Genomic DNA, 21,696 nt, shown 5'->3' on the forward strand with positions numbered 1-21,696 from the left:
CTGGATCCCGTGCAGCAGCTGCAAAAGACTGAATTGTCTCTCCCAGATGAGAATAAAGTTTCATCTCCTTTCCTCATCAGCAAAATGAAATGAAATGGTGGATTTTGAGAAGGGCCTGAAATACCATTGCAAGCATTGCTATAATTCAGAAAATTTTACATTAGTACACAGATGATTTGGCAGTTTTGAGAATTCATTCTAGATGTGGCACCAGTTCCAAATCAGCCTGAGAAACTGTCATTTAAAACGCCATTATTTTACTCAAAATTCCTCCTGATGATATTTCATTCACAAGACATTTATGGGAGACCTAATATTTGCCTCTGCCTTTGTGCATCTGAGAATGGGCAGACCAGTCAAACGATTTTGAAAAATAGGCCTGTATTAGCTTATCTCACATCCTGCCCATTCTCATGCCCTGCGCATGCCTTTTCTACCTCCTCAGATATCACCTTAGGCTTGGCTTCCCCAAAGAGACATCCTCTTGGTATATCACATTACCCAGGATTTATTTCTGCTATGTTGCCTCCTTCCTTTTTAAAATCAAATGTTCTCTTTCTCTGACTGACTTATTTCACTTAGCATTATCTCTCTAGGTCCATCCAGTACCACATGATTTCACTTATATGTGGAATTTAAGAAACTAAAGGAGCAAAGGGGAAAAAATGAGAGAGAGAGAGAGAGAGAGAGAGAGAGAGAGAAAGCAAGAATCAGACTAATTATAGAGAACAAACTGATGGTTACCAGAGTGGGGAGGGGGCGGTCTGGGGGAGTGATGGGTTGAAATAGGTGATGGGGATTAAGGAGGGCACTTGTGATGAGAACCAGGTGATGTATGGAAGTGTTAAATCACTATATTGTACACTTGAAACTAATATTACCCTATATGTTAACGATACTGGAATTAAAACTTAAATAAAAAATAACAAAATTTAAAAAATGGGAATGGGGAAAAAGCAAATCAGATATTCTCCTTCCACCTCTTTCTCTCCTCAGCTAATCTGAAAATAACTTATATCTTATTATTTGTCATTCCTAATGTAGTGACCACAATTTTAAGCAAAGTGGGAAGGGCAGGATGTGGCATACCATCTTGCCAACATGGTACATTGGGACCATTTCAGTGAACACATTAATTTACTGTTACATGTTAGTATTGATAGTACTCAGGACAACAGTTCTTTGAATATCTCCTTTGTCCCAGTACCACAAAATCAATTGCTGTGAGGCTTGGAAGTTCTGACACTACATTAGCCAACATGAAAGACCATTGCCTAATAGTAGATTTCCAAAAGGTCTCCTTTCTACAAAAGAGTCTTGAATTCTAGACTCTGTATGAATATCAACTGGGTGGCTTTCCTGCCAGCAATTAGCCAAGTTAACTGAGTAGACAAGACTAGGGAAACTTAATAGTGGGTGACTTGAACTTATGTAAAACCATCTGTTGTTTAACCAGAATCATGCCATCCGTTAGTTAGTTAGCAAATCAAAGATAAGATCACTTGATATTTTGAACTCCAAGGATCTTCTAAATTCTTTAATTATACTAACATTTTTGTGCCTAAAATTATTCTAAGTAATGGACAGTAACATGATCTTGGAAATAGTTTGTGATACATCAGTGAGAGTGTTTCTTAAAAGAGGATCTTCTCTTCATATATGAAATATGAACCAAATTAAATTTATAATCTGTAATGATTAATCTATTTGCATTTTTGGTTGCTAAAGGAAATTGATATAAGCTGATTCTGTAGAAGTTATTTTGTTAGATTAAGTTTTTTCTCTCCCTTGGAGAGATAACTTAATTAGGCTTATGTCACAAATGCAATTAGGTGAATAATCTTGACTCTAATCCATTTAGATAAAGGAATTTTGAACAATTTGTGACATAAATACATTTATCAAGACAGTCTCTTTAAGACTTTAAAAGCAGGGACATTGGTCTCAAAACAAACTTGTCTCAGCCTTTATCTCTGATCATCCTCGTGTCCTTATGAAGACTGATTTTAAAAGAATCTGGGTAAATGTACCTTGCATATAGATTCTTTTATCTCCAGCAGTGCAACAATACCAATTAGGTAGGTGTAGAAGTTATTTGCTTTTATCAGTTAAAAAAATTCAAGAGGTCAACCTGGCAAAGATTCACACAGCTGTAGAGACAGATGTGTGATTAGACGCAAGCTTCCCGTTTCCAAGCACCAGACTCTGTTCACTAGATCACAGTTAGAACCTTAAGCTCTGGCCTGGCAGTTTTTGAAAAACCTATTGTGTTTCTCAGTCTTTGTTTACCTTTCAGAAACACAATCAGTGAGGCACTTCTGTGTCATTATCGTCATCAATAACAACAACAAAACATTAAATTAATATGTATTGTGAGATATATTAAGATGATAAATCTTAATCACAGATATCCTTTAAGTTAGAAAAGGATATTTTATTTAGAAGAGTTCTGTTTTATAACTTATTTTCATTAGTTAATCTATATATGTGATTAGTAAATATACCACATTTTTTTTAATTTTCAAATTTACAACATTTAGGCAAAAGGGATTTGCTTAAAGATATTCCTTAACTTATTGATTCTTAATAGTATATAGAAAACAAGACATTTTAATGGTTTAAAGTACTGAAAAGCTGACTATATCATAAATGTATGTGGAACCTTTAAACCTTTATAATTTACAAAACAAATGTGTTTAAATTGTTTCTGATCTATAGCAAGTCGATTTACTTTCATACCAACAGACCAGAGAATAACACAAATCAAATAGTCTCTACACTAAATTTATTTTGTTAAAAGTTTGCAATGATATATTTGTGTATATATATGTAAACATTTATATATATATAAACATTATGTCACATATATATAACATAAAATACATATATAGGATAGAAGGATAATGTAAACTATGTGCATATATAGGAAAAATCTAAATAATCCCTGCAAAAAGAAAAATAAATAACAAAGAAGATGAGAAAGCCTGTAACAATAAGTGCATTCTCCACCCTACCTACAGATTGATCAGGAAAGGATAGAAGCCCTGTGCATTTGAGGTGCTAGAATACAACTTCTATCCAAACTGCTGGATGATGACTAAGCTATTCAGACAGAAGAGTGATCCTAAGGAAGCCAGTTTATGTGAATCCCAGTACATAAACAAGATAGAAATAAGAGAGATAAATAAGAGAAATAGACAAGACAGAAACAAGAGCCAAAAACTTCCCAAGCTTGATAAAAATTATTGATATAAGATCCAGGGAGTTCAATAGATCCCAGATAGGATAAACATAAAAAGAACCACATCTAGACACATTGTAGTCAAACTGCTGAAAACCAAAGACAAACAGTAAATTTGGAAAGCATCAGGAGAAAAACAATTCATCATGTGCACGGAACTACAATGAGAACAATGGCTAATGTCTCTTTAGAAATAGTGAAGACCGGAAGGCAATGGAATGACATGCTCAAAAAGAAATTGTCAATTACGAACTCTATATCCAGTGAAACTATCTTTCCCACATGAAGGCAAAAATAAAGATATTTCCAGATAACAAAAAATGAAATGAGTTCTTTGCTAGCAGACATTACCCACATGAGTTTCTAAAAGAAGTCTTTCAGGCCGAAAATCCATAGGAAGGAATGAAAAGCACTGGAAATTGTAAATATACGAGTCAATGTGAAAAATTCTGACAGATATTCATATATAGATGTATAATATATAGATTACATTCTCTTAATTTAAAAGCCTATTTTTAAAGCAAACTTTTAACACTGTACTATTAGGTTTATAACATATAGCTATAACATACTTCATATATAATGTATATGACAGCAGCAGTACACAGAAAGGGGAAAGAAATGGAGCTAAATTGGAGCAAAGTTGCCATAGTTCACTGAAATTAAGTTGATGTTAACTGGAAGAGACTGTGATAAATTAAAGATGCATATTGAAATGCTAGAGCAATTACTTTTTAAAAATCTTAAAAAAGACTAATACTCATAAGAGAAAACTAAAACGGTATGGTAAAAATATCTTTTGAATAAAACGAAAGCAGTAAAGAAAGAACAAAGGAATGAAAGATATGAGACCTATAGAAATCAGACAACAAAGTAGAAACTTCTGTCTAACCTAGTGTTACAAAGGATTTCTTCTTTGTGCTACAATTTTTTAGTTTTACAGTTTACATTTGAGTCTAAAATCCATCCAAGTTAATTTTCATGTAGGGTGTGATTTATGGACAAAAATTCATTTTTACATGGATGTCTATCATACCAAAAATTACATTAAGTGTGATCTTAAAGTCACATGGAAATACAAATGACCTGGTACAGCGAAAGCAACTCTGAAAACAAACAACCAGACAAAACCAGAAGGCTAATATTGCCTGATTTCAACATTTATCATAAACTATCAAGAAAGTTTAGTGTTCACGTAAGGATAGAAAAATAGACCCATGGAAAAGAATAGAGTCCAGAATTAACCACATATACATGACAACTTATTTTTAAGAGAGGTACAAAAACAATTCAGCAGATAACATATACTTTTTTTCAGCAAAACTCCTGGAGCAATTAGATATTCATGTAAAAAGATAATTTTAATATATATCTCCCACATTATCCATAACATTTACATTTATCCATTTACATTTGTCTATTTATAAATAACTAAATTCATTTGTAAACTCAGATATGACACTAAAAGGAGACTTCATAAAAGAAAAAGTTGATGTATTAGAGTTTATCAATTCCCTATGAGATCAAAGTAATGGAGCAAATAACTTCAATAATAGGAAGAGTTCTTTGACCCTGTGAAAGTCACCTATGTCCTCTGAGTTGGTGATTTACCATCAATAAATGGGGATGAGAATACCCACCTCGTAAGGTTATTGCTAGAATTAAACTATGTATAGCACTTGGCACAAGTCTGGCATATAATAAGGTGTATAGAACAGAAGCTAGTATATTATTGATAGTATCTATTGAAATATTAGTAATATTAATATCTACCTGCATTGTGGATAATAATGGACTAATTCAAACTCTGTAAAAGGGTTTCATTACTTACCTATTGTAGTATTTTGAATACCAAAGCACTACAATTCTGTTTGCAAAACATTAACTTTTGGTATAGTTTTGAAATTAGTTTCACCAAAGAATGGGTATTAGAAAAATCTTAAATGTAATCTAATTTCCATTTATCTTCTTTCCTGTGGTTGGGATTGCATTTAAGTTTGCATCGGACCAGAATGATTTATTGTATTTTCAAAGAAACCTCTAGAGAAGTTCTGTTGGCTTTGTTTTTGAATCCTTTTTGCTTTTGAACTTATCCAAACACTGGGAAACAGTCTGAATGTATTTACTTTCTAACAACCTCTGAGGTCAAATCAGTTTTCTTTAATTCTAGCTTAAATCTTTAATGCTGTAGTTTTGTTTTTACTCATTTTCTTCTCAATGGAGAAAAAGGAACAGCTGGTTACCATTGTCAAATTTCTTTTGTTTGGGATTTATTAAGTATGCAACTCTTGAATATCTTTCTTTTTCCTGTCTGCATACACAACTCCCACTGGTTTTTTTGGAGGATGGTAGAATTTGCAATGGAAAGGCCTTAGAACTCACCTAGTGTTAACATATAACCTGATGAATTGATACCAGTTAAATATTAATTGTCATTTCTTATGTATTCCTTGTGGTGAATTGCCTGATTTGTTTTATGCTCAGTTACCAGTTGGATATTATTCTTTTTCTTATAAATGATAAAAACTCTTTGCATAGTAATGATGTTAACTATTAAGCCACCATATGGTACTTTTTCCCATCTTGTCATTTGCCTTTTAGTTTAGTTTATAATATTTTGCTTTACAAGTTTATAATTAATATTTTATCAAATATATTTTTCTATTATCAATTTCTTCTTCTGGTTCCATACTTAGAGTCACTTTACTCATCATGAGCTCTGAGCTATGTTCACTTATATTTTTTCTGTCCCTTTAATATTTTTATTTTTAAGTGTAACCATCCAGAATTAGCTTCCATGCAGGATTGCACATTTATTCCTAATGAAGTTTGTGTTGTTAATTATATAGCATATTGTTTCAGTCTGTTGTAACATTCCACATCATGAGTCTGTTGCATATATAATGATAGTGTGTAATATATCAGTGGTTCTCAACTGGAGGCAATTTTACCTTCTACAGAAAATTTGGCATTATCTAGAGACATTTTTATTTGTCAGGACTGAAGGTAGACAGGATAGGGGAGAGACAACTGGCTTCTAGTGAGTAGAAGCCAGTGATGAGATTAAATATCCTACAGTGTACAGGATATCTCTCATAACAAAGACCTGTCAATAATGTCAAGATGAAGAGACCTTAATAGGTGGGGGAGAGGGAGAAATCCATCAAGTACCATTCTTCTCCCAGTTACGCGCTCACCAATAGTAGTATTGCCTGTGCTGTATTTCTGTTTCCTACCTGAGGGACACTGGAAGAGACTTTGCCTCCCACTTTGCAGAAATCCAGATATACATTGCATTTTTTATCATCCCTGGACTGTTTTAAAAGCAAATGAGCTGAATAGTTTTAGAGCACACGCCCTGGAGCCATGCTGCCTAAACTGAAACAGATTCTGCCACTTAGTTGTGTGACCTTGAAAAACATATATAACCTCTCTGTCTTCAGTTTCCTCATCTGTAAAATGAGAGTAATAGTCATATCCTTATCCCGAATTGTCACAGAATTACAGGATGCTTAAAGCAACACTTGACATGTAGTAAACATTATAGGGATTTGGTAACAATAATAGTAAAGTAAGTGACTTGGTTTTTGTGAAACCTGTTTGATCACAGTGACGTACTTGCTTTTTATATAATTATACTTTTTAAAATCCATTGCAGATTTTTTGCCAGTGATCAAATTGAAGCAGCATGTTTCTTCTTTAGCCTTCTTCCACATCTCTTTTCCTCTTGCCATGCAGCATAAACCCCATCAGATTATTAACTCTGTACTCTCTATAGGTATATTTAACTTTTATTATCACAGTCAGGCTTACAGATTTCCTTATAGGCACATATCTCTTTACTATAGAGTTGCTTATTTTTTCCTCCTGTGAAAACCATTAATTTTGAATAAAGATTATCTTCATTTTTAGTTACATTCTGAAAGTTAATGATGATATATCCATGGAATTAGATTTGTCTCCTTGTGCTAAAAATTTCAATTCATTCTATTAACATTGCTGAACACATTTTGTGTCACCACATAGACACTGGGTTGTTTATTATCCCCCTTACTAGATAGATATTTTCTTCTGTGTATTTCTGAGCCTCTCAATTCTTATTTTGTTTTTTGTCCTATATGACATCCTCTGGGACAGCACTGTTCAATGAAATTTTCTGTAACATAGAAGTGTTCTGCTCTGCACAGTCCAATAGTGTAGGCACTACTGAGCACTTGAAATGAGCCTAGGGCAATTGAAGAACTAAGTTTTAGATTTTATTTAATCTTTTTTTAAATTATGTTATGTTAATCACCATACATTATATCATTAGTTTTTGATGTAGTGTTCCATGATTCATTGTTTGCATATAACATCCAGTGCTCCATTCAATATGTGCCCTCTTTAATACCTATCACCAGGCTAACCCATCCCCCTCCCTTCTAGAACCCTGAGTTTGTTTCTCAGAGTCCATAGTCTCTCATGGTTCGTCTCCCCCTCCAATTCCCCCCTTCATTTTTCCCTTCCTGCTATTTTCTTCTGCTTTTTTTTTTTAACGTAAAATGTATTATTTGTTTCAGAGGTACAGGTCTGTGATTCAACAGTCTTACACAATTCACAGCGCTCACCATAGCACATACCCTCCCCAATGTCCATCACCCAGCCACCCCATCCCTCCCACCCCCCACCACTCCAGCAACCCTCAGTTTGTTTCCTGAGATTAAGAATTCCTCATATCAATGAGGTCATATGATACATGTCTTTCTCTGATTGACTTATTTCACTCAGCATAATACCCTCTAGTTCCATCCACGTCATTGCAAATGGCAAAATTTCATTCCATTGTGTATATATACCACTTCTTCTTTATCCATTCATCTGTCGATGGACATCTTGGCTCTTTCCATAGTTTGGCTATTGTGGATATTGCTGCTATAAACATCAGGGTGCACATACCCCTTCAAATCCCTACATTTGTATCTTTGGGGTAAATACCCAGTAGTGCAGTCGCTGGGTCATAAGGTAACTCTTTTCTCAACTTTTTGAGGAACCTCCATACTGTTTTCCAGAGTGGCTGCACCAGCTTACATTCCCACCAACAGTGTAGGATGGTTCCCCTTACTCCTCATCCCTGCCAATATCTGTCGTTTCCTGACTTGATAATTTTAGCTATTCTGACTGGTGGGAGGTGGTATCTCACTGAGGTTTTGATTTGGATTTCCCTGATGCTGAGCGATGTTGAGCACTTTTTCATGTGTCTGTTGGCCATTTGGATGTCTTCTTTGGAAAAATGTCTGTTCATGTCTTCTGCCCATTTCTTGATTGGATCATTTGTTCTTTGGGTGTTGGGTTTGATAAGTTCTTTATAGATTTTGGATACTAGCCCTTTATCTGATATGTCATTTGCAAATATTTTCTCCCATTCTGTTGGTTGTCCTTTGGTTTTGTTGACTGTTTCCTTTGCTGTGCAAAAGCTTTTTATCTTGATGAAGTCCCAATAGTTCATTTTTGCCCTTGCTTCTCTTGCCTTTGGCCATGTTTCTAGGAAGAAGTTGCTGTGGCTGAGGTCAAAGAGGTTGCTGCCTGTGTTCTCCTTTAGGATTTTGATGGACTCCTGTCTCACATTTAGCTCTTTCAACCATTTGGAGTCTATTTTTGTGTGTGGTATAAGGAAATGATCCAGTTTCATTCTTCTGCATGTGGCTGTCCAATTTTCCCAACACCATTTGTTGAAGAGACTTTTTTCCATTGGACATTCTTTCCTGCTTTGTCGAAGATGAGTTGATCATAGAGTTGAGGGTCCATTTCTGGGCTCTCTATTCTGTTCCATTGATCTATGTGTCTGTTTTTGTGCCAGTACCATACTGTCTTGATGATGACAGCTCTGTAATAGAGCTTGAAGTCCGGAATTGTGATGGCGCCAGCTTTGCTTTTCTTTTTCAACGTTCCTCTGGCTATTTGGGGTCTTTTCTGGTTCCATACAAATTTTAGGATTATTTGTTCCATTTCTTTGAAAAAAGTGGATGGTATTTTGATAGGGATTGCATTAAATGTGTAGATTGCTCTAGGTAGTATTAACATCTTCATGATATTTGTTCTTCCAATCCATGAGCATGGAATGTTTTTCCATTTCTTTGTGTCTTCCTCAATTTGTTTCATGAGTATTTTATAGTTTTCTGAGTACAGATTCTTTGCCTCTTTGGTTAGATTTATTCCTAGGTAGCTTATGGCTTTGGGTGCAATTGTAAATGGGATCAACTCCTTAATTTCTCTTTCTTCTGTCTTGTTAGTGTATAGGAATGCCACTGATTTCTGGGCATTGATTTTATATCCTGCCACTTTACTGAATTCCTGTATGAGTTCTAGCAGTTTTGTGGGGGGAGTCTTTGGGTTTTCCAAAAAAAGTATTATATCATCTGCAAAGAGTGAGAGTTTGACTTCTTCCTTGCTAATTCAGATGCCTTTTATTTCTTTTTGTTTTCTGATTGCTGTGGCTAGGACTTCTAATACTATGTTGAATAGCAGTGGTGAGAGTGGACATCCCTGCCATGTTCCTGCCTTTAGGGGGAAAGCTCTCAGTTTTTCCCCATTGAGAATGATATTTGCTGTGGGTTTTTCATAGATGGCTTTTATGATAATGAGGTATGTACCCTCTATCCCTATACTCTGAAGAGTTTTGATCAAGAAAGGATGCTGTACTTTGTCAAATGCTTTTTCTGCATCTATTGAGAGGATCATATGGTTCTTGTTCTTTCTTTTACTAATGTATTATATCACATTGATTGATTTGTGGATGTTGAACCAACCTTGGAGCCCAGGGATAAATCCCACTTGGTCATGGTGAATAATCCTTTTAATGTACTGTTGGATCCTATTGGCTAGTATTTTGGTGAGAATTTTTGCATCTATGTTCATCAAGGGTATTGGTCTGTAATTCTCCTTTTGATGGGGTCTTTGTCCGGGTTGGAGATCAAGGTAATGGTGGCCTCATACAATGAGTTTGGAAGTTTTCCTTCCCTTTCTACTTTTTGGAACAGTTTCAGGAGGATAGGTATTAATTCTTCTTTAAATGTTTGGTAGAATTACTTTGGGAAGCCATCTGGCCCTGGGCTTTTGTTTGTTGGGAGATTTTTGATGACTGCTTCAATTTCCTTAGTGGTTATAGGTCTGTTCAGGTTTTCTATTTCTTCCTGGTTCAGTTTTGATAGTTGATACATCTCTAGGAATGCATCCATTTCTTCCAGATTATCTAATTTGCTGGCATAGAGTTGCTCATAATATGTTCTTATAATTGTTTGTATTTCTTTGGTGTTAATTGTGATCTCCCTCTTTCATTCATGATTTTATTTATTTGGGTCATTTCTCTTTTCTTTTTGATAAGTGTGGCCAGGGGTTTATCAATCTTGTTAATTCTTTCAAAGAACCAGCTCCTAGTTCCATTGTTCTATTGTTCTTTTGGTTTCTAGTTCATTGATTTCTGCTCTGATCTTTATTATTTCTCTTCTCCTGCTGGGTTTAGGCTTTATTTGCTGTTCTTTCTCCAGCCCCTTTAGGTGTAGGGTTAGGTTGTGTATTTGAGACCTTTCTTGTTTCTTGAGAAAGGCTTGTATTGCTATATACTTTCCTCTTAGGACTGCCTTTGCTGCATCCCAAAGATTTTGAACAGTTGTGTTTTCATTTTCATTGGTTTCCATGAATTTTTTTAATTCTTCTTTAATTTCCTGGTTGACCCTTTTATTTTTTAGTAGGATGCTCTTTAGCCTCCATGTATTTGAGTTCTTTCCGACTTTCCTCTTGTGACTGAGTTCTAGTTTCAAAGCATTGTGGTCTGAAAATATGCAGGGAATAATCCCAATCTTTTGGTACCGGTTGAGACCTGATTTGTGACCTAGGATGTGATCTATTCTGGAGAATGTTCCATGGGCACTAGAGAAGAATGTGTATTCTGTTCCTTTGGGATGGAATGTTCTGAATATATCTGTGAAGTCCATTTGGTCCAGTGTGTCATTTAAGGTCTTTATTTCCTTGTTGATCTTTTGCTTAGATGATCTGTTCATTTCAGTGAGGGGGGTGTTAAAGTCCCCCACTATTATTGTATTGTTGTCAATGTGTTTCTTTGCTTTTGTTATTAATTGCCTTATATAATTGGCTGCTCCCATGTTAGGGGCATAGATATTTACAATTGTTAGATCTTCTCGTTGGATAGACTCTTTAAGTATGATATAGTGTCCTTTCTCATCTCTTATTATAGTCTTTGTTTTAAAATCTAATTTGTCTGATATACGGATTGCCACCCCAGCTTTCTTTTGGTGTCCATTAGCATGGTAAATGGTTTTCCACCCCCTCACTTTCAATCTGGGGGTGTCTTTGGGTCTAAAATGAGTCTCTTGCAGACAGCATATGGATGGGTCTTGGTTTTTTCTCCAGTCTGATAGCCTGTGTCTTTTGATTGGGGCATTTAGCCCATTTACATTCAGGGTCACTATTGAGAGATATGAATTTAGTGTCATTGTATTGCCTGTAAGGTGACTGTTACTGTATATTGTCTGTGTTCCTTTCTGGTCTATGTTACTTTTAGGCTCTCTCTTTGCTTAGAGGACCCCTTTCAATATTTCTTGGAGGGCTGGTTTCGTGTTTGCAAATTCCTTTAGTTTCTGTTTGTCCTGGAAGCTTTTTATCTCTCCTTCTATTTTCAATGACAGCCTAGCTGGTTATAGTATTCTTGGCCGCATATTTTTCTCGTTTAGTGCTCTGAATATATCATGCCAGTCCTTTCTGGCCTGCCAGGTCTCTGTGGATAGGTCTGTTGCCAGTCTAATGTTTCTACCATTGTAGATTACAGACCTCTTGTCCCGAGCTGCTTTCAGGATTTTCTGTCTCTGAGACTCGTAAGTTTTACTATTAGATGTTGGGGTGTTGATCTATTTTTATTGATTTTGAAGGGAGTTCTCTGTGCCTCCTGGATTTTGATGCCTATTTCCTTCCCCAAATTAGGGAAGTTCTCTATAATTTACTCCAATATACCTTCTGCCCCTCTCTCTCTTTCTTCTTCTTCTGGGATCCCAGTTATTCTAATATTATTTCGTCTTATGGTATCAGTTATCTCTCACATTCTGCCCTTGTGATCCAGTAGTTGTTTATCTCTCTTTTTCTCAGCTTCTTTATTTTCCATCATTTGGTCTTCTATATCACTAATTCTCTCTTCTGCCTCATTTATCCTAGCAGTTGGAGCATCCATTTTTGATTGCACCTCATTAATAGCCTTTTTGATTTTGACTTGGTTAGATTTTAGTTCTTTTATTTCTCCAGAAAGAGTTTCTCTAATATCTTCCATGCTTTTTTCAAGCCCAGCTAGTATCTTTAAAATCGTCATTCTGAAGTCTAGTTCCGACATCTTACTAATGTCCGTATTGTTAGGTCCCTGGCAGTCGGTACTGCCTCTTGTTCTTTTTTGAGGTGATTTTTTTCCATCTTGTCATTTTGTCCAGAGGAGAATAGATGAATGAGAGAACAAAATGCTAACAGGGTAACAACGACCCCAGAAAAATATACACTAAACAAATCAGAAGAGACCTGAAACAGGGAAAAAGAAAGGGAAAGAAAGAAAAAAAAAGTTAAAAAAAACAACAAACAATAAACAAAAACAAAAAAAACAGAATATGATCAAATATGATCAGGCTGGTGCATAGATCAGTGACACACACTAGATTTTGGGCGTATTTTTGTCTGTTATAAGAAAGTGCCTCCCAAAATTTTAAAGAAAGAAAAACCTATATGTGTACAAAAATAAGGGTAAATACAATGAAGGGATGAAATATGATCGTAAAGATGAAAATTATAAAAAATTTTATAAAATGAATTGATAAGATAAGAAGGTGGTTGAAAAAAGAAAGAAGAGGATTTTAAAAAAATGTGATCAGGCAGAAGACTAGAACAAAGCCATATACTAGAGATTTAGGGTATATTTTGGTCTGTTTACCGTTCTCATTGATCGGTAAACTTGGTCTTGGTCTTGGCTGGCTGTTCTTGCTGATCTTCTGGGGGAGGGGCCTGTTGCCATGGTTCCCAAATGTCTTTGCCTGAGGCGGAATTGCCCCACCCTTGCCATCCAGGCTAAGTAATCTGCTCAGGTTTGCTCTCGGGAGCTTTTGTTCCCTGCAAGCTTTCCCTACAGCTTTGGAGGACGAGAGTGAAAATGGCAGCCTCCCAAGCTCCACGCAGAGGAGCTGAGAACTCAGGGCCCCACTCAGTGTGCCCCCAGAGAAAAGCAGTCAGTCACTCCCGTGTCCCCAGTCTCCAGCCTCACTCTGTGCTCACCCGGCCTGTGACTGAGTGTTTCTATCTCCAGCACCCGACCCCGTGTGGAATCTCCAAACCCAGCAGATCCCTGCGGTGCACTCCTGCACCGCTCCTCCCAGGGGAGGAAGGGGAGTCTCCCCGGATCTGCCGCTTGTTGGGTCCCTGCTGGAGGAGCAGTGGGCCGACTGTGCCGTGGATCACGGTTTATGGCAACCCCGAGCTGAGAGCCCATTCCTCAGCTCCGTCTCTGCAGCTGGCTTCCCTGCTCCAATACCTGGGAGCTCTGCTGCACTCAAGCACCCCCGGTCTTTCTGTGACCCCGAGGGTCCTGAGACCACACTGTCCCCGCGAGGGTTCCACCCCCTGCTTAGCCGCTGCAGCGACGTCCCTCAGCAGAGCCGACTTCTAAAATTTCCGATTTTGTGCTCCGCTGCTCTATCACTTGCCGGTAGCGGCTGACGGAGGCCCCCTCTCCTGCTGTCTGTCCTCCCAAATATCACCTCGGATTCACTTCTCCGCATGTCCTACCTTCCAGAAAGTGGTGGCTTTTCTGTTCAGAGTTGTTGCTATTCTTTTCTTTGATCTCCTGTTGAGTTCGTAAGTGTTCAGAATGGTTTGATCCCTATCCAGGTGAATTCCTGGGACCAGACGACATTTAGGTCTCCTACTCCTCCACCATCTTTCTCCTCCCCTGATTTTACTTAATCTTAATTAATTTAAATGTAAATGGCCACATGTGGCTGGTGGCTACCACATTGAACAGCATAGCTCTAGAGTATTTCCTTGCCCTTCCATTTTCAGTTTAAAATTTTCAGCTTTATTCTAACTTGAACCTATTTCACTGAATGTGTTTGTATACACTTTTGTTTATCCTCGTATTATATACATTTCTTATATTCCAGTATTAAGTTCTTTTACTTCATATCCTGTGTTTTCAACAGTATCATAATACATAGTCTTAGATAATATAATAATAATATATAGTCTTAGATGATTTCAATATTGTAATAATACATAGTCTTGGATGAATACAAAGTTTTAGATGTAATAATACAGTCTTTAAGTATATAAAGTATTTCTCATAAAGTCAGATGCTTTTCTTTAGGTTTTTTTGCATATAAAAATAATAGTGTTCATTGTAAGAAAAAAATGAAGGAAGAGGGACAACAGAATAAAGAAGAGGATAAAAATCATCCCGGGGGCACAAAGCAGAGCTTACTACAAATACTGCTACATACACGCATATACACGCACACTGTGTTACATGATAGACCTGGCAACTTGGATGAGTTATTTATATGCATAATATATTCTTTTATTTTTAGACATTTTACTGATTATAGAGATAAGATATATTTATTGTTTTAAAAATTTGAAAAAGAAGAACATAGTGAAGGAAAAAAAAATCACCCATAATCACAGAATCCATAGATTAACCACTTCTATTGTTCTGGTTTGTCTTCTTCCAGTATTTTTCCTAAGACCCATAGTAGGTGGATACATAAGTTGGTAGGTAAGCAGGTAGGTAGATGCATAGGTAAACAGGGATTTAGTTGTTTTGAATAATGTTAAACATGTGCAGCATTTGCCAATAAAAGTATACATCTTTCAGATGATAAACAAAAATATATGTCACTATGGGTATGTATCATAAACAATTGGTATAAATGGTCATTTTGAACATTTGTAGCTTTAAAGTTTAAAAAAAGGTATTTGTTAACATTTATTCATTGAATTTGTCAATCCCTTAATTGTATCTTACTTTTTACGTCATAAGAATTTTCCTGTAGTATAAAGTAAAATTCATAAACATGATTTTAATGGTTGTATTATATACCATTATATTTATATATCATAGTTTATTTAATTGGTTCCCTATTATTGGACATTTAGGATGTATCTCTTTTTTACTGCTATAAGTAGCGTTGCACTCTACAATTTAGTGCCTAAAACTTTTCATCTCTGATTATTTCCCTAGGATACATTCTTGGAAGCAGAATTACTGGGCAAAATTAAATGAACAGATTTAAGACTCTTGATATATATTGCCAAATTGCCCTCCAGAAAGTTCTTTGTTGCTTATAGAAGAAAATAAATAATCCTTGTTCTATTTCTACCATTTAATCATTTTTATACAGATTTTCTTTGAACCTTTAAATTTCTCTTTGGTTTTAGGACTCGGAATTGTTTTTTAATAAGTGTTTCTTTCAAGGGATTAACAAAGTAATCACATTGTTATAAATGCCCCGACAATGTAACGCTCTTGTTTTTTCCTAGTAAAGGTTCTCAGGCTATAACATTTTTCATTGTATAAATTGTTTCTTTCTAGGGTGAACAAGGAGAAAAAGGAGATCCAGGCCTGGCTGGCATTAATGGACAAAATGTAAGCCTAACGTTTTTTTTTTCTAATATTCTGTTTACATTTTGCCACGGAAATATGTTGACGGTCTAAGGGTATTAAGACTTTACTATCCATGGAAGAACTAACCATAATCAAGGCAAAATCAAGAATCAAGCATTTTTAAATTTTTTAAAATTATTTATTTATTTATTTGAAACAGAGAAAGAGCACAAGCAGGGAGGAGGGTCAGAGGCAGAGGGAGAAGCCGACTCCCCGCTGAGCAGGAAGCCTGATGTGGGGCTTGATCCCAAAACCCCAGGGTCATGATCTGAGCTGAAGGCAGCCGCTTAACTGACTGAGCCACCCGGGCGCCCCTCAAGGCAATTTTTTAAATGGCTCGGTGTTTTTATTGTCATTATGGGTCGTTCCTTGGGTTTACGTATTTCATATTGTGTCATCCTTAACAGCGCTTTCCTTTTTCTTCTTTCTGGGTTGAATTTTTTTCTGGTCTTCCTCTTTTTTTCTTCTTACATACTTTCTCATGTGGTCTGTGTTCTTACCCAGGGTCGCTCTTCATCTTATACCAAAGTTCCATCTACTGAAAGATCTGCATGGGTGGGATTGCAGTGACGAAAAGAAGGGGAGAAGGGGAGGGGAGACTTACATTTCTGTGTTCCTGCCCTTCCACTGCACCAGGTCATCAGCCTCGGGGCTACTGTTGCCTGTAACGTCCTGATGTCCTGGCATCTCCTCTTTTTATCTTAGGATGACTGTCCCCATCCCCTCCCCCATCCCCTGAGCTTCACTTTGATTCTTAGGATGAAACTTGAAAATTATCCCAAACCTGGGTTGTTCTCTGAAATATAGACTAATTTTCTGGTCATCAAAATCACCATTTACCATAAATACACTAACTTTACTGGGGAAAGTGACCACAAAGAGAATTACTCTTTCCCACAGTTTTTTTTCACTTGCATAAAAATGTTTTGGAAAAGTTCTGAAGGGCTACACTACACTACTTGCTTTATGAATGAAAGAGAAAAGGAAACTAGATTTGGTCCCCTAATGCCTTAGAGGCATTATGAAACCCATCTTGTATGCAGCAGATCACTACAGTGAGAAGGAAAGCTGATCATTACAGTCCCTGGGGCTTGTGGACAAAGAGGGATACCTGAGTGTGGGGAGGGGGTTTCTCCAAAAGAGAAATACCCCAGTAATTAACCCTGTAGTCAACACTGGATTGAGGTTTTGACTCAATCAAAATAGCTTTACTCTCTTGTTACTTCCGGAGAAGCCCCACTTATATATTTAATATGACCCTCATTCTTATTCCTTTCCTCTTTGAAGTGATTTTTCTCTATGAGAGGACAGGAACTGGTACCTAGGGCTTGTAGCTAGAGGAATCTCTGCCTCTTCTCTAGCTCTTTACAATGCATCAAGACATTGGCTGTCACAATTGTTGGCACCTACACTTAAACAGAGCATCTGATTCACTTCCCTTCCCCACTAGGGGAGGCACCTGGTATCATAGCAAGAGTTCTGGAATGGAAAGCCAGAGCCCATTGTGTCCCAGTTCTGTCACTAGCTGAGAAAATCACTTCTACGTCTGTAAAGGATGGGCTTAGAGTCGAGTCTAAGGTCCCCATCACTATGGTGTCTTATAATTTTATACAAAGAGATTATGAAGATTACAAACTTGAAAAGCATCCATTCAGGTTTTTGGAATTCCTGCTACATGTAAGGAGATGAAGAAATAACAAAGCAGAATACAGCTGAAGCCAGAGTATGGAAGGTGCTGTATAGAAGGATGTTTGCCCTCCTTCCTCTGACAAAGGGAAGACATCCTCCAAGCTGTGTTTAAATGAAGATTAGTTTGACTGTGGGTTCTATAAAATGGATAAAATTTAGGCCTTTGCCTATGGTTTGTTTTTTCCATCATACTCTTCACAAGAGCAAAGACCATTTCTTGGAATCCTTAGTACTTAGTGAATATTTTCAGAGTAAGTTCCCAATAATTATTTGCCAAGTTTTAATTTTAAAAACTGAAAAAGTATTATAATAGTTTAAAATAGAAGTAATTAGAGCCTAAAGTAGGATAACAGAGATGGAAGGGAGTACATAGATAGTGATACTACAGTGGTAAAATATATACAGTTTGGCACTAGATAGCACTGAAAACTCAAAAATAGCTCAAGAATTTGACCATTCATTATGGGAAGGATGTTAACTTGTGAAAAACAGAGGAGTGTTGAAGGAAATTAATGATAGTGTTACAAAAGATAACCAAACTGCATGTATGTGGGCTCCCTGAGAGAGAGGAACAAAACGAAGATTTTTAGAAGTTCATTAAGATAACATTGGAGGGGCACTTGGCTGGCTCAGTGGGTTAAGTGTCTGCCTTTGGCTCAGGTCATGATCCCGGTGTCCTGGGATGGAGCCCTGCTTCATTGTCAGCTACCTGCCTCAGCAGGGGAATCTGCTTCTTCCTCTCTGTCTGCTCCTCTCCCCCGCTTATGCTCTCTCTCCCTTTCTCTCTCTCAAATAAATAAATAAATAAATAATCTTTAAAAAAGATAACTTTGTAACTGAAATGGAGAGGGATTTATCCAAACACCTGAATAAAACTGGAGATTTGAGGGGTTGGACTCTGAAATCTATTTACATTAACTTAGAGATTTGGAAATTTTTCTTACGGCATCTTCAAGTAAGCTGGTTTGGCTTTTTAGAAGTAATCAGTTGATAAACACATATATGTGAGTGCCTACTACATGCTCAGATGTTCCAGCCGCCATTATAGGAGTTCCAAACCTGAATAAGACCAACCTGTTAGGAGAACACATAGTGTAGTGGGCAGTGTGAGCTTTCCTCTTGGAGAGGATCTTGGAAGAGTTCTTTGCATGCCCCCCAATCAAAGGGCTGTCATTTCTTTAGCACCATCATTGTTTAATGTAGCTCATTAGGTACATCATAGAGCAGGACAAAGCACATTAACTTTTCTTACTTGGTTACTTAATTAATATGTAGATGATATTATTTTCCTTTCCTCAGTTTTGCCAAAGATACTCAGGAGTCATGACTAAGGAGAAATAAGAAAAAGTAATGAAAATTCTCCTTTTCTCCCCTCTATCACTAAGAATAAAAAATCAAATGCTCTGCTATTACATCATTAGTGGTGGTATTATTAATAATGTGTTATCATTCATAAACTATTTTCACAAGGAATTTGAAATTTGACCTTACTCTAGCTTTATGGGCTAGCTAGAGCAGGGGGTTATAACATCTCTATTTTCAGAGGCAAGAAATAAAGGGTTGGGAAATTAAGCGACTTTTTTTTTTTTTAGAAAATGGTAAAATCAGCTTTTAACCCTACATGTTTGACTGAAAATCTCTTATTTCCCCACTAAATCATGCCCACTTGTCATTGCCTATTTTTCAGTGCTAAAATAAACTGACTGTGCAAATTAAAATCATTCAGCATTTATGACAGTTCACTCTGACTTTCAATAAGCACAGGTACACATTCTTAGGGAATGAAGGGCATTATAATAGCGATTTCAATTTGAATTAAAGTCAGGCCGTGATGGAGAGTCTAACTTCAGAAACATACTGTTAGAATGCAAAGTGAATAAACTCAATGGGCCAGCTCACTCCAGCTACTTTCCAAGTCAACGAAAATTGTAAGAATTTAATATTCTTACGAAATGAATTCAAAAGCCCTTTTTCATGGTCTTTATTCTTGCATATTACAAATATCTTGATGTAAATGTATCCTTTAATAATTTCTTCTGTGCCAGCTTTTTCAAAAAATGGGCAAGCTCACTTTGGAAAATGTAAACCTGATTTACAGGGAAATATTCAGCAGTTCAGTCTTTCTCAGTGGGACACTATTGGCATTTTGGGTAAGACAGTTCTTTGTTATGTGGAACTGTCTTGCAAGAGCAGAATGGTTAGCATCCCAAAGGCTCACCAACTAATGTAGAAGCTCTTAATCATTAGGACAAAAAAAAAAATTCCTCTGATATCTTTCTAAGTGCATCCTTGGTAGTGTATATGTGTGTGTAAACCTTGGATTGATCTTCAAGGTATTAGAGTGTTGGACTAAAGTTATTGGACTATATACATGCTCCTATTTCCCTTATAGTTTAAATAATGCATACCAAACATATTAAAATTGTCAAAAATTTGAATTGCTAAAATTTAGCTTTCAAAATACAAGACCTCAATTTTACACACTTTCAAGTTTATAATTAAATCATTTTGATTGTGACCTACTGCAAGATATATTCAACAAATGCATCTTATAACAGTCTTGAGAGGATGTCTTATAAAGTTGTTAATGTACCCTTTAAAGCCAGACTTTCTGGGCTCAGATCCCAGCTCTGCCACTGCCTAACTGGCATACTACTTGGAACATGACTTACTCCCTCTGTGCCTCACTTTTTTTTTTCTCATTTGCACAATGAGATGATAATATTAATAACACTTCAGGGCTTTTTTGTCTGTCTGTGTTTGAGGGTGAACAGGGTTATCATGCATAAAGCATTTAGAACAGTGTCTCGCATACAGTAAGAGCTATATAAACATTTACTATTATTTGAAACTGGGTTAAATAGAACACATTTATCTCTAATAAAAATAACATTTCATTTGTTTGTTTTTTATGGGGTTGTATAATCTTAGAAAAGTTGATTGCAATCACTGAGTTTAGACTCTTCCTCTACATCCCTCTTTTTGTCTGTCAGACATCCCTTATCAGAATTATAGCATCTGATGTTTCTAAAATAATCATGTTAATCTCCTTATACCAATGTAATCTTTATTATTAAATACAAACATATTGAAATCACAAAGCTGAGCTATCAGCTGACAACTGTTTGTGCCATCGCTAGGGAACAAGATATAGTCAATGGGAAGAGGAGGTGAAGAATTAATTGATGGGTTAAATTTTTTGAACAAATATTTTGTATCTTATGATTTTTAAAGATGCTACATACCATGAGGAGTAGATCTTCCAATAAAATTAATTTCATAGTCTGCCTGCTTTTATAGTTCTAGATATAATACTGTTCTTCAGCTTTCATCTTGCCTTTAGGTAAGAGTTCCTGTCTCCACACAACATACAGAGTCAGCTACTGTGCTTTTGAGAATCTTTATATACATGAATTTTATTGAGAACCTTGATAATGGATTCCCATCTTATTCAATATTGAATTCATTGTCTGTTCCATTTGATTCTTTATGCTTTATGGTGAGTGCTGCATCTTTTTCTCCCCAGTACTCAATAACCATTGATAGCAGCACCAGTGTGACATGAGGAGAAAAATTGCACTTGAGAAAAGCATTACTGATCTGTTTCTCAGAGCCTATTATGATGCCATGGCCTTAAAAACATTGTACTTTGTCACAAGAGGACCTGAGTTACATGGGCCCACTTCAATGACCATAAAAGTAGAAGCTTGATGAATGCAGTACTTCTCAACTGCATTTTATCATGTGTGAGTTAAAGCACAGTGGTTCCATAACCATCAAACTGATTACAGACCTGAACAGAATGAACTATTAATTATCCCTTAAACTTGGACTTGAAAAGTAAAAGCAACATTTATTAAGTACCTACCATGTACTAAGTGTTTTTATAACCTATGATTCTCAGAACAACCCTTCAAGATAACTATTCTTTGTACCTATTTTATAGGGAAGCTTAAACATCTTAGGATTTTGCATAAAATGCCACTCTTTTCCTGACTCTCCTGAACTCCACATTCCTGAATATTGAGTACCTCCAGTACACTTAGGCCTCTCTGGGAACTGTTCCCTTCACACTTGCTATATACTT

General features: G+C 36.3%; 1 protein-coding gene across 1 annotated transcript in view; it reads left to right on the forward strand.

The window, feature by feature from the left end:
* Window positions 1-21,696, forward strand: part of COL19A1 (collagen type XIX alpha 1 chain) — a 321,531-nt gene that overhangs the window by 122,947 nt on the left and 176,888 nt on the right. The window contains exon 13 of the mRNA XM_073905265.1: window positions 15,849-15,902. Within this exon, the coding sequence (XP_073761366.1) occupies window positions 15,849-15,902 (54 nt within the window). The remainder of the gene's footprint in view (window positions 1-15,848; window positions 15,903-21,696) is intronic.

The sequence above is a fragment of the Callorhinus ursinus genome, unplaced genomic scaffold (assembly GCF_003265705.2).
Source record: "Callorhinus ursinus isolate GAN/ISIS: 27379988/994484 unplaced genomic scaffold, GSC_fseal_2.0 scaffold22, whole genome shotgun sequence".
Lineage (NCBI taxonomy): Eukaryota > Metazoa > Chordata > Mammalia > Carnivora > Otariidae > Callorhinus > Callorhinus ursinus.